Source organism: Siphateles boraxobius, unplaced genomic scaffold (assembly GCF_051911475.1).
Source record: "Siphateles boraxobius isolate OS27281-9 unplaced genomic scaffold, OSU_SipBor_1 7, whole genome shotgun sequence".
In the NCBI taxonomy this organism is placed as follows: Eukaryota; Metazoa; Chordata; class Actinopteri; order Cypriniformes; family Leuciscidae; genus Siphateles; species Siphateles boraxobius.
Genome location: NW_027509197.1, coordinates 30,390,476 through 30,404,731, shown reverse-complemented (window position 1 = coordinate 30,404,731; position 14,256 = coordinate 30,390,476). Strand labels below are relative to the sequence as shown.

The window sequence follows — 14,256 nt, the reverse complement described above, 5'->3', positions numbered from 1 at the left end:
CTCACGCTAGCTGGAAAATGTTCGGCTCCAATTCACTTTAATTCTATTTGGCTGGGTCCTCAGTCGCGCTATGTGGGACGTCTGAATCCTAGCTTACAAGCCCAGGGGGTCCCAGGTCCAAACTCTTCCATTTTGGCACCTACGTTACAGTCTGTGGAGACACCATTGTCTGGCTCTGCGGTTGGGCTTTCCACCGTTCCACCACCAGTCGTCTCTGATAGTGGGAACTGCAGTCAAGTTGAGGGGAGCCCGGTTTTGATGCAATTTATAACAGTAGTATCGCAAATAAATCGTAATATGAATAATAGCAACAGAAAAATGTATACTTTAAAAAAGTTTAGAAAAGATAAAGGTTTTAGGTCAACGCAGACAGCAGAGACTAAATTTATGCTCTCATATCAAACTAGTGTGAGAAGAGAGTCAGCCCAAAGCTCCAAAATAACAAGAAACAATAAGAGTATATATATATATATATACAGGTCCTTCTAAAAAAATTAGCATATTGTGATAAAGTTCATTATTTTCCATAATGTAATGATAAAAATTAAACTTTCATATATTTTAGATTCATTGCACACCAACTGAAATATTTCAGGTCTTTTATTGTTTTATTACTGATGATTTAGGCATACAGCTCATGAAAACCCAAAATTCCTATCTCAAAAAATTAGCATATCATGAAAAGGGTCTCTAAACGAGCTATTAACCTAATCATCTGAATCAACTAATTAACTCTAAACACCTGCAAAAGATTCCTGAGGCTTTTAAAAACTTCATTACTCAAAACTGCAATCATGGGTACGACTGCCGACCTGACTGCTGTCCAGAAGGCCATCATTGACACCCTCAAGCAAGAGGGTAAGACACAGAAAGAGAAATTTCTGAACAAATAGGCTGTTCCCAGAGTGCTGTATCAAGGCACCTCAGTGGGAAGTCTGTGGGAAGGAAAAAGTGCGGCAAAAAACGCTGCACAACGAGAAGAGGTGACCGGACCCTGAGGAAGATTGCGGAGAAGGACCGATTCCAGACCTTGGGGGACCTGCGGAAGCAGTGGACTGAGTCTGGAGTAGAAACATCCAGAGCCACCGTGCACAGGCGTGTGCAGGAAATGGGCTACAGGTGCCGCATTCCCCAGGTCAAACCACTTTTGAACCAGAAACAGCGGCAGAAGCGCCTGACCTGGGCTACAGAGAAGCAGCACTAGACTGTTGCTCAGTGGTCCAAAGTACTTTTTTCGGATGAAAGCAAATTTTGCATGTCATTCGGAAATCAAGGTGCCAGAGTCTGGAGGAAGACTGGGGAGAAGGAAATGCCAAAATGCCTGAAGTCCAGTGTCAAGTACCCACAGTCAGTGATGGTCTGGGGTGCCATGTGATCTGCTGGTGTTGGTCCACTGTGTTTTATCAAGGGCAGGGTCAATGCAGCTAGCTATCAGGAGATTTTGGAGCACTTCATGCTTCCATCTGCTGAAAAGCTTTATGGAGATGAAGATTTCATTTTTCAGCACGATTTGGCACCTGCTCACAGTGCCAAAACCACTGGTAAATGGTGTACTGACCATGGTATTACTGTGCTCAATTGGCCTGCCAACTCTCCTGACCTGAACCCCATAGAGAATCTGTGGGATATTGTGAAGAGAAAGTTGAGAGACGCAAGACCCAACACTCTGGATGAGCTTAAGGCCGCTATCGAAGCATCCTGGGCCTCCATAACACCTCAGCAGTGCCACAGGCTGATTGCCTCCATGCCCCGCCGCATTGAAGCAGTCATTTCTGCAAAAGGATTCCCGACCAAGTATTGAGTGCATAACTGAACATAATTATTTGAAGGTTGACTTTTTTTGTATTAAAAACACTTTTTATTGGTCGGATGAAATATGCTAATTTTTTGAGATAGGAATTTTAGGTTTTCATGAGCTGTATGCCAAAATCATCAGTATTTAAACAATAAAAGACCTGAAATATTTCAGTTGGTGTGCAATGAATCTAAAATATATGAAAGTTTAATTTTTATCATTACATTATGGAAAATAATGAACTTTATCACAATATGCTAATTTTTTGAGAAGGACATGTGTGTATATATATATATATATATATATATATACTATATATAAAAGGGGTGTGATGAGATCTCGTGCCACGAGATCTCGCGCAGGGTATCTGCACACTTTTTAAAGTCAAATTTAAGGCTCTTTAAGACCTTTTTAAGACCTGAAGAAATCAAAATTAATACCTTACATTAGGGAAGTGCAATATTGACAAAAATATGTCTCAATATTTTCAAAGTTTTGTTGATAATTAGATGATATTTATATTGTGTTTGTGTACTGGTACCATGGCTGGTTTAGGCCTGTTGTTGACAGCTGACTCACGAAGATATATATATATATATATTTCATATTCTATGGAGTGGTCAGTTCACAGCAGTGAAAGAAATTAACATTTTTTATTAAAGGACAATATTTGCAACCTTAAATTGAGTTCCAGGGGCATTTTCACCCATGGACTTTTTTTTTTTACTTAGAGGTATGCATCACCTTTTATGTCAAATTCTAACATTCAAATTAAATTATATTAGAATAATAACACAATACCACTGTTACCAGTTAAATTAAATCATTAAATCAAAATCCATCTTTGCAGTCCAGAGGAGACACAGAAGCAGCATCAGAACTGGCATTAATATATTTAGACTCCATTTACAATTGCATAAATAAAGCTATGAGATATTCAATTCATTCAATTCTTCAATTCTTAATTCAATAGTTAAATATGAACTGATTTCTAATTGTAACATTTTAATTACAGGGTACATTAAATGTGAAACTAAACCCGCCAGTAGGCGGCGGCAAGTCTCAGGGAGTCATTCATTCAACCGATTTGTTCAAACGGCTGATTCATTCAGGAAGTGCAAGTGATTGTTCACTGAATCGTTAAAATGATTCATTCAAAACGCGGATTTCAGTCAAGAAATCATCGCTGTCTTTTGCATTAAGACTCTGCTACGGTTTCATTTAGAAATTCTCGTCAGCGAAATAAAAGGAAAACAAACAATATTGACAATATTGTTTATAAAATGTAACTCACAATGTTAATTTAAGTTAACTGTTATATAAAATAAATATCATATTTGCTATTGTGGACGGGAAAACAGCCCTCTTGCTGATGTAATATTGTATGATAACAACATATGATAAAATTCAAAAACTTTATACGTCTATTAGGGAAAATACCTATAACTGCCCTGACACATCATCACGCAGTGAAAGCAAGCATGAGACTATAGGCTTGTTCGACTTGAACCGGCGCTGCGCAGACCGATCGGTTGATGACATCAAAGTACCGCGAGAGCGATTCAAAAGCATAAGGAGCCGTCTGCTCTCTAATCGCTCTCGCGGTACTTTGATGTCATCAACCGATCGGTCTGTGCAGCGCCGGTTCAAGTCGAACAAGCCTAATGCGATATCAGCTCGCAGTGCGCCCTCGTACATAGTTAACATTACAATAAAACAATGATTACAATATCATAATTGACAATACACATCGCACGCCACTACACACATGAAGAATGAACTTAAAACTGAACTGAAATTAACAAGCTTTCTTCTCCTCTCCTGCTGTTTCGCGTGCAGGAGACAGACGTAATGCTGGCGCGAATGTGACGCGAAATGTTACGTGAACAAGCAAATCCACAAAGAACGAATAATAAATAAAAAAAGTACGCTAATTAGATAGTTTTAATTTGGAAAACATTTAGATATGTCAAATTGCCATCGAAAATTTAAGACCTTTCATAAGTAAAAATAAGACTTTTTAAGACTTTTTATGGCCTTAAATTTTTAAAATCTAATTTAAGACTTTTTAAGGACCCGCGGACACCCTGTCGCGAGAATAAAACGTGACAAGGCTTGTTTGAGATGCGCCTTGCCTCGCCTGAAATGTAGTCGAGAGTAGGCGGCTGCAGTGAGAGGAGGAATGAAAAAAGCGCAGGCAAGCCGGACAGTTCTCGCTTCTCCCTGTGGATCTGACACCTGCGAGATCAGTGATGGATATCGCGGGATTCACGCTCGTGCACAGTGTTGCTAATAAACTGGATGTAATTTAAGTTCTGTTGCTTTTATATCAAAATAAATATAATGAACAAGACACCCAAAGTACTTATTATTTAATTCAATTCCAAAAAAGTGTTTATCAATAATTTTTTCTTTAATACAGACATAGGCTATGTGTTTTTTTGTTTTCATAATAAAATGACATTGCATAACCCCTAGAGATCGCACTGTCCGGGAGTTTGGGAATATTCACACATAACATATACACATAAAACATGATATCCAAGTTTTAAAATCAAAAATTTTAAAAGAGAACATCAGGGTTGTTTAAACCAATCATCATTAAGCTGTGTCGTCAGCAAGTCGTTTCCCATCATGCTTTTGATCAGCGCAGTCGGTGGAGAGCAACTGCGCGCGACTGCAGGATCCGACACGATCCGACACTTGGGCTCGCGAGAGCTTTTCGACACACGTCAGCATGACATCAGAGCAAGGCGGATCGCACTCGGACACATTTCTAACCGGCATGCATTACGCGTTGATCACCGGTGATCGGTGCTGCACATATTTTGCTCATCTCAAACAAGCCTATTATTTCTCATCGAGTGAAAAGCTCCCACGATATCGCCATTACAGAGCCTGAGGGTGAAATTAGCATAGAATATTTCCACCGCTGCATTCACATTGCATTAAGGCACCCACTGCGGCAACGCCTCCAATGTCGTTTTGCTGTTTTTATAAAATAAAAACCATTATAAACTATTTTAAACATCTGCTTTACTCATCCAGCAGGAGTTTCAGTCACACACAGTGCAGCACGAATCACAGTTCACTGATCGTGTGACGATGGCGGAGGATTCGTTGCACAACAGAACCTAAACGTCTGATAAATGACTTACCGCCGGTATCTTGTAGAATGAGAGATTGGCGTGGGGTACTTTCCAAAAGATCATCTCTCAATGCAAATCAAACCAGCTATTAGGCCAACTAAAATAACACCATGCTAATCTTTAGGTATGGTGAAGGGTGTGTGATGATGTGGGTCAATTTTAATTACAAAGGCCAAGTGAACTTTATCAGGATGCAAATTATCCTGGATCCATGAAATAACAGAACTTTAAAAATAAAAATCTGCCTGTCTCTATGGGAATTTAACATAGGGGTGTACTGACTAATGCACCCTGTATTTTAAGTAAGAACATTTATTTAGTTACGATACATCATTCATTCACAAAGAAAATTTGTGTCCTTTAAGGTTGGATTTTTCCTCATTTTTTTGAAGATCAATTTCCAAAACATGATTTCTTTTATTCATCTTTTTAGTCAACTTTAGCATGGGTGTGTTCACTTGTGCTGAGCACTGTATATAAGTACAGTTAGTTTTCTTCAATATCATGCAACCCTTAAAATCCTCGAAAGTCAATAGTTGCATTTGTATTCATGTTTTTAACACTATTATCTATCATATTGTTTCTGAATCATACTAGTATTTACTGCAGGAATTGTTTGGTGATATGCTATTCTGAACATAACATGTCTATTTGTCAGGTTTTTGTTTTTAAATTTTGCTTAGAATCAAATGCTGTATGTTTGTGATTCTTTTTGAAATGCCTATGGAGAAAATTAATGGAAAAAACAATTTCAAGAACCAATGCAGCTGAAAACATGGGCCATCATTGCATCATCTCTTTTCGAAACGTGATGAGACTTTAAAATACCAGTCCAGGCATTAAAGAATTCATATGCACTGGAGACACATGATTTTGTTTGTATAGCACACTGTGCATTAGCAGTCTAAGCGCAGGTGGCAATAGCTGTGGTGTCAGTCTTGCTGTGATATTCATATTAAGACTATTGGCCCAGTCGGCTCTTGTCTATGGTAACACATTGCTACACATCAAAGAAGAACATGAGGAATTGCTCGCACTCTGCAGACAGTCTGTTGCCGTTTTTTTATAGAAGACATTGCTACTTTATCCCCATTATGCTTGCTGTGGAAAAAGTAACACATTGACTCTTATATACTTTCAGACACAAGATAATAGATGAGTTTGAAACATTGTATTAAGCAGGTTAAGGCAGGGAACAAAATGGAAGAAAATCTATTTCCACAGTTTGGAGATGGTAGCATACAACCTGATAAAAAGATATCAGGCTTCTTTTTTGGGATATAAGGATGGTGAACAAAAACAGGTTCAGTATGATATGAATGAATTTGCTTCATAGTAAGCTTAAAAATGTCTGTAAAGCATTTTACAGTGTTTTTCCCCACAATAATATCTTTATATGCAATTGCTACGTCCACCAAACCAGTGCTGTTATGGTTAACTAAAACTTGTAATATTAAAAAATGTTTTCAGAATTGAAATAAAGCTGAAATAAAATAGTGAAAAACTTATTTCAGTTAATGGTCCTGTCCCAAATGACACACTTCATGGGTACTTTCGGTCTTGTGCTATTGTCCAGGTCCACAAGACCTAAAGTGGACACGAAGTGTGTCATTTGGTACAGAATGAAATAAACTGAAAAGTACTAGAATTACTGAGAAAAAAAAAAGTAAAGCTATTTACAAATATATAAAAAAAACTAATAAAAATGATAAAAGCACATAATACAATTACTAAAACTTAAACTGAAATTAAAATAAATTAAAAATAAAAGCCAATTCAAAATATTAATCAATACTATAATAGTATATAAATAATACTAAAATAGCACGGCACCAAACTCGGCACAGTCCTTCAGCCCGTTCTGACCTATTTTTTTTATCGTTTTCCCATTCCGTACAATCAAATATATCCCCAAACAAATCCAACCAATCTATCTAACATCCCTTAATGAAAAATCGATTTTGAAGTACTCAAACAATACAATGCTGATTGAACCATGAACCTTTCTTAAACAGCTTTGTCAAGCAGTGCAAGCTAGCACAAATGTCTTGAAAAACTTTCCTTTTCTAGATGTTTTTTTTTTATATAAAATGCCAACAGCCACAATGACTATAGACACATTTTAAATTAACTACATTTATTAGTAATAATAATAGAATACACTGACTTAGCCCATCTATAAGCTTTTTAAACGTGGCTCATCCAATCAGATTTTAGATCACCTATACACTTTATAATAAATGTTTGCATGGCATTTTTAGAAATCGGACCATATCATAACAAATGACCTTGTCAAACATGAAAGTGAATAATACCTTTCAGTTACCCAAATGCACCAGATGCACAGACTGAACTTTGACCTCTCACCTCCTGCTGTGTGATGTCCAGGATGCGCTCCAGGGTTAACTCCTCAAAGTACAAACGGTCACACTCATCAAAGTCCGTACTGACCGTCTCCGGGTTATGGTTCACCACCACTGTACGCTTTCCCATCTGTCTGAGGGCACGAATGCTTGACACAGCACACCAGTCAAACTCCACACTGCTGCCTATGGGGCAGTAGAGCGAAACACTGCCCTGACCAACTTTTGCACTAATTGCTCATTAAAACTAATGAAGACAATACATGAATGGATTGGAGTAAAGTGAAAACAAAAAAATCAAAGGATGATTAGGTAAAAAGGAACAGAGCTCACCAATATGATACGGACCACAACCCACAATCATGATACCATGATCCTTAAAATCCAAGTCATGCTCCTGTTGAAAAGGACAAAAAAATGGGTTCATCCTCACACACATGCCATAAGCTCCGATTTCCACAATGAATTTTATAATTTATTATTTTATTTTGTTTAATCTTATGCCACAAGCTTCAATTTACATTCATCTGAGGCAGCTTCTCTATTATGTGGTGTTCCTCAGGGTTCCATCTTAGCTCCGATTCTTTTTTCTTTGTATATGCTACCATTGGGTTCTATTTTTAGGAAACATGGTCTGTCATTTCATTGCTATGCAGATGATACTCAAATCTATCTGCCCTTAAAAGGGAGTTCTAATGATCTAAAAGCACTTTTGACCTGTTTGACTGATGTGAAGGCCTGGCTGTCTTTAAATTTTCTTAATTTTGAGTAAAACTGAGATAATAGTGTTTGGTCCTTCAGACTCTGTTAGTACACCAAAAATAATTTTGGTGAGTTATCCTCGTCTGCTTAGCATTGGGATAAAAATCTAGGGGTTGTCTTTGATGATGGGCTGAAATTTGACAAACATATCAATACAGTGGTCAAATCATGTTTCTTTCAGCTTCGACTTCTAGCTAAAGTAAAACCTATTATGTCAAGAAATTTTTTTGAACAATTAATTCATGCTTTTATTACTTTGAGATTGGGTACTGTAACTCACTATATTTTGGAATTAGCCAGTCAGCTTTTTCGCGGTTGCAGAGAGTTCAAAATGCAGCTGCAAGACTTTTAACCAGGACTAAAAATGAAGACCACATAACGCCAGTTTTACATTCTCTGCACTGGTTGCCCGTGCGTTACCGAGTGAATTTTAAAATTCTTCTTTTGGTGTTTAAATCATTAAACGGTCTGGCCCCTCCTTACCTCTCGGAATTACTAACTGAATATCGTCCAGTTCTGTCTCTCCGGTCTTCTAACCAGAGATTGTTATGTGTTCCAAAGTCGAAGCTGAGGTGCAGGGGTGACCAAGCTTTTTCAGTAGCTGCCCCCAGACTGTGGAATGCTCTACCTTTGTGTATTCGCTCTGCATCATCTTTTTTTAAATCTAAGAAAAAAACGCAACTTTTTGAATTGGCTTATTTTCAATGAGGAAGTTGTATTGTAAGTTTTTTATTATACGGTTTTTATTTTATTTTTGTTTTAATTGTATTGTATTGTCTTATGTCTACTACAGTATGAGCAGCACATTCGACAACCTCGGTTGGGATTAATGGTGCTATATAAATAAAACTGACATTGACATGATTTATTTTATTTTTTTCCATTTTCCTTTATTATTATTGTTATTATTATTATTATTATTATTATTATTATTATATTAGATTAGTTAAAAAAATAACTTTGTACATTTTTATTTTCCTTTTCCATTTCAGGACATTTAGATTATTTACTTTTATTTTCCCATTCAATTTACGTATTTCTCTTTTTACTAAATTCACCTTATATGTTGTGCATTTTGGTGCTCTAAGTTATGTATGTGGTTTGGCAATATTGTAAAAAAAAAAAAAAAGGCTGCTAAAGCTTTCCCTTGTTATATAACGTTTCCTTTGTGTACTAAAATTATTTCGAAAAATTGTGCTACTGTGGAGAAGCATAGACAAAATATTTCCTACCACTTCAATAAAAGACCCTACATAAAGGTTGGACAGACTGGTTTACCTGACCATGGTAAGTGCAATACAAGTAGTTGGTGGCTGCGGGGTATTCAGCAGCAAGTGTATCAATCTGAAAGTGAGCACAAAAGTAATTTATCATGAAGCAAGGTTTATCATAACCACTGGATCTCAATAATAAAAGGATATTTCTGCCAATAGGCTCAAACCTGTTTCACCCAAGGTCGGATGTTCTGGTTGAGCCTCAGCGCCCGAGCTTCTCCCTCTGAGATGTCCAGAACCTGGCCAACCTGTCGGTCTGAGAAACCATCCCTCTTTGCCTTCAGAAGTAGATCTCTCGGCACTGTGGCGCTGAGGGTGCAAACAGCATTAAAGAAACTCAACATGACACAAATGCACAGACACAAAGTTTTCAGAATGTTAACTATTTAATATTGCTCAGTACTGCTTGGTTTTGAGCTGGTTTTTAAATATTTTTTGGGAAATACATGCAAAATCATTAAAGGGAAAATGTTTTTAGGATAAATAGCAAACCGTAGACATTTGATCATCCGAGTTCAAGCTTCAGTGTACATGGAAGGAAAGAAAATCTCCCCAAAAAAATTCTTGCTAAAGATGCTCATTTTTAAATCAATACTACATTTGAACAAAGATCAAAGGGAAATGGGATCAAAACTTGCAGATTTTTCTTTCTTAACATACATGTTTCATAAGCTCTGCATTGGCATAAAACAATTCAGATAATCAAAACATCTGTTAAACTTTTTGATCTCTATTAATGTGAAAAATAGTAGCTCTAAAACATTTTTTAGCTATGTCTACAGCAACCCTTCGGTACATATACTGGTCCTGATTTAAATCTCGGGTTATTAACAATGCAAAGAGCATTAAAACCAGCATGGGACAGCAGGAGTTTGCGATGGTAGAGTTGCTATGGACAGAGACAACCAATCCTCACTATCCCACGCACCAAATGTGAGACTTCACTTCGTACTGCGCTTAAAGAGGTCAGCGCTCACCTGAATGTAGCCTGGTGGTTAAAGATCAGGGGTAGTACAGGGGTTGTGAAAAGATGGTTCAAACTTTGATCTTTGAGTGCTTAACTACAGTTCATTATCAAGGAAATGTGGCTATAACTCAAGATGCTGCTGTTCTTGAGCAATGCACTGTACTATGAAGAACCATAAGCAAAGTTTTACCAGATTTGTGTATGTAATAAAATAAAGATAGATGTTGGTTATTTTATTAGCCATCTTCTGAGTAAGTTTAAGTGAATTTTTAGAATATGACAGAATAAGTCCATTAAGATTTTTTACATTGTGCCATTATTTATTTTTTTATTACAGTTAAGCCTATTTTTCAATTACAAATTCTCATTATGCTTCCAAAAGTTTTATTTTTTAGACTGGTTTGAGCTGATAGAAAGGCATCAGTAACTTAAATAACCACTCATTACAACCAAGGTCTGCAGAAGAGCATCTCTTAATGCAACACGTTGAACAAAAGCAGACGGGCTATAGCAGCAGAAGACCACACCTGCGTGCCACTCCTGTCAGCTAAGAACAGAAAAATGAAGCTACAATTCACATGGGCTCACCAAAATTGGACAATAGAAGATTGGAGAAATTTTGCCTGATTTGACGAATCTGGATTTAGATAGTTGGGTCAGAATGTGATGTAAACAACATGAAAGCATGGATCCATCCTGCCTTGTATCAGTGCTATAGGTTGGTAGTGTAATGGTGTGGGGAAATTTTCTTGGCACACTTTGGGGCCATTAGTACCAACTGAGCATCGTTTAAACACCACAGCCTACCTGAGTATTATTACTGATCATGTCTATACCTTTATGACCACAGTGTACCTTTCTTCTGATGGCTACTTCCATCTGGATAACACGCACCATGTCACAAAGCTCAAATTATCTCAAACTGGTTTCATGAACATGGCAATGAGTTCACTATTACTCAAATGTCATCCACAGTCACCAGATCTCAATCCAAAAGAGAACCTTTGGGAAGCGGTGGAACGGGAGATTCGCATCATGGATGTGCAGCCAACAAATCAGCAGCAACTGCGTGATCGGATGCAATGCAACTATCATGTCGATATGGATCAAAATCTCTAAAAGAATGTTTCCAGCATTCTGTTGAATCTATGCCACAAGAATTAAGGCAGTTCTGAAGGCAAAAGTGGGTCCAGCCCAGTACTAGCAAGGTGTACCTAATAACGTGAGTGTGAATGTATAATTCCAGTAGTTACTTAATAATTTATCAGTTATATAATGTCACGATTTAAAAACAAATGTAATAAAATAATTTAAATAAAAGGTGCTAAAAATTAAATTGTCTTATTTTCAACATTCATTTTTTATTTATAGATAGATGACAGACAGATCTATTTTTTATTATATAGATTTATTTATGTCTGTTAATATCAGTTATGAGTGTCCGAATGTGACTGTTAACCTCTCTCACCTGTTATACTGACCCAGGTGCTGCTCCATCTCAGTGATGTGCCTCAGTTTGTGCAGGAACCATTTGTCTATTGCAGTGAGGTCATGGATCTGATCAACGGTCACACCACTGTGCAAGGCCTTGAGAAACAAAACAATCAACATAATGTCTAAAATAAGCAGACGATACTATAAATGCCATGAACATAAACAGGCTTTTCTAATAAATGATGGCGATCTACATGAAATTGTGGGGTCATTGTTAAATGAGAAATAATGTCTCTTGATTGTTGGCTGTTATCCTGCAATGTCCCTTGAATACAGAGCAGAGCCCAATGAGCTGTAACTCGCTGTTGCTGTAGCGCTGTGAGGGGGATGGGGCTCCTGGCCAATCAGGACACAGCACTTAATAGCCTGTCTGCTTAATAGGAGGCATAACCTGCTCTGAATGGAATTATGTGCCTGGAGACTAACATCAAACTCTAGTACAACAAAAGTGAGACCAACCTTGAGAGTTATTGATGTCTCATGTCTTGACAGGATTTTGCCTATTATTCCTTAATAAATCTGCCAGCATCAATGCGTTCATTTGACAGTCACATAACCTGTTTTTTGATGAGAAGTTGGTTGTTTTCTCTTTAGGCAGCCAGGTTATTTAATTTTTTTTTAATGAACGTCCAGTTGATACAGAGCAGTCTTATATCATCCTAAAGGGGTTTATTTTGCAAAAATGACCAGCTGACTATTGCACTACCCTAGAACTGCACAGCTACTTACAAGACAAGTAAATAAAGAGGTACAAAACATTGAGTTAAACTGAAACAGGAAAAGGAGAGGAAAGAGATCGCAGAGAGCAACAAGAAACTAGGAAATTGGTGGTCAGCAACAATAAGTCAATTACACACTTTAATAGACATCATACAAAAATAATTGACCACATAATGAGGTGACTGACCAAGCACAGTCAAGGATTCTATATAATAATTCTTTAAAAATAAGGTTAAGTTAAATAACCTATGGAAATATATAACTACCCTAACTTTTACACTGACATTACAGATAATGTATTCAATTTCGATTTCCTACGGTAGTTTTGCCATTTTCTTTGTTTTGAGAATTAACTCTGATAAATATATTATAGGTAACTTTTAACTTCGGTTTCAAAAGTACAATACAATTTAATATTTTTTATTCAATAATTTTAGCTGAAACAGAACAAAGAATTGCATTTAAAAATTATTAAATCATATACACTACCGTTCAGAAGTTAGGGTAAGATTTTGTAATGTTTTTTAAAAGAAGTCTCCAATTTGATTTGATTTTATCAAAAAACAGTAAATAACAGTAATATTGGATGCAAAGATTTAGGACTGATGTAAAAACTGCTGCCTCATTCACTCATAAATCATGAGTCTAAATTAAACATGGCTGTCATATTGAGTTGAGCACAATCAGAATCTATCATCTAGACTGTAATGCACATCTCTTAATGTCACCAACCTGGGCGAGGGAGAAGATACGAGTACTTGAAGGCATGGAAAGCTCTCGCTGCATGTCGTGCTGCTCTGCCCAGGCTCTTTTCAGAGGCAGACGTGGTACAAAGCCGTCCACTGAGGGGTGGCACATTCGCAAAGCCTTCTGGATGCTCTCCTCGAAGGTTCGGCCAACTGCCATGACCTGTGAGGGGAGAAAATAAGAGGAAAGGATGGAGACGGAAGTCTATTTCTGTAAATCAACAGCATCAAATTCCTAATTCGGTCTTGGATTAGTTTTAATCTGTGCTAGAAAGCAGCAGTGTTCGATTGCCATGACAACTGCTGCACCTCTCCAACACTCTTCATGGCACTGCCGATCTCCCGAGACATCCCTTGGAAGCGGTCCAGATCCCAGCGAGGGATTTTGGTGACAATGTAATCCAAACTGGGCTCAAAACAGGCCGTGGTCTGCTCCGATACCACATTCTTTATCTCCGGCAGAGGAATGCCCAGAGCTAGTTTAGCAGCTATGAATGCTAGTGGATACCTAATGAGAAAGGGTCAGAAAGCCGCCATGTCATATTATGGATAACATTATCTACAATAATAGAACAATAGTAACTGCAACTTATAATTATTGAAATTTCATCAGACTCCAAAATTACATCTTTTAAAACCTCAATTGTTTCTCCTAGACAGCAATGAAATTTTGTGGAGAGCAAATTGTGACTGAGACCCCAGTAATTTCACACGTCTCCTCTAGCATTTAAAAAACGATACTCGGTTACTAACGTAACCTCGGTTCTCTCTAGAGAGGGAACGAGTATTGCGTAAGTTTAGCTTACGCTACGGAAAGATTCATCTTCTCGAGATATTGAAGCCAAAAAATTATCCTTAATTTTGTATTCATTGTCAACGCAGTGCAGCAGCTAGCAGACCTAGAGCAGGCCATCTCGCGTGCTCATTGGTTGCCCTGCGGGCAACTGCTGCAGCCTACCAGTGAGCCCGGCGTCACGTCACGCCCA

The 14,256-nt window shown here is 37.6% G+C and overlaps 1 protein-coding gene across 2 annotated transcripts in view; it reads right to left on the bottom strand.

The window, feature by feature from the left end:
- Positions 1–14,256, bottom strand: part of cps1 (carbamoyl-phosphate synthase 1, mitochondrial) — a 62,882-nt gene that overhangs the window by 34,847 nt on the left and 13,779 nt on the right. For both annotated transcript variants that reach the window (XM_077215210.1, XM_077215211.1), the window contains exons 19-25: positions 13,580–13,778; positions 13,257–13,433; positions 11,779–11,897; positions 9,511–9,652; positions 9,348–9,413; positions 7,641–7,704; positions 7,312–7,493 (exon numbers count right to left, since the gene is read on the bottom strand). In XM_077215210.1, the coding sequence (XP_077071325.1) occupies positions 7,312–7,493; positions 7,641–7,704; positions 9,348–9,413; positions 9,511–9,652; positions 11,779–11,897; positions 13,257–13,433; positions 13,580–13,778 (949 nt within the window). The remainder of the gene's footprint in view (positions 1–7,311; positions 7,494–7,640; positions 7,705–9,347; positions 9,414–9,510; positions 9,653–11,778; positions 11,898–13,256; positions 13,434–13,579; positions 13,779–14,256) is intronic.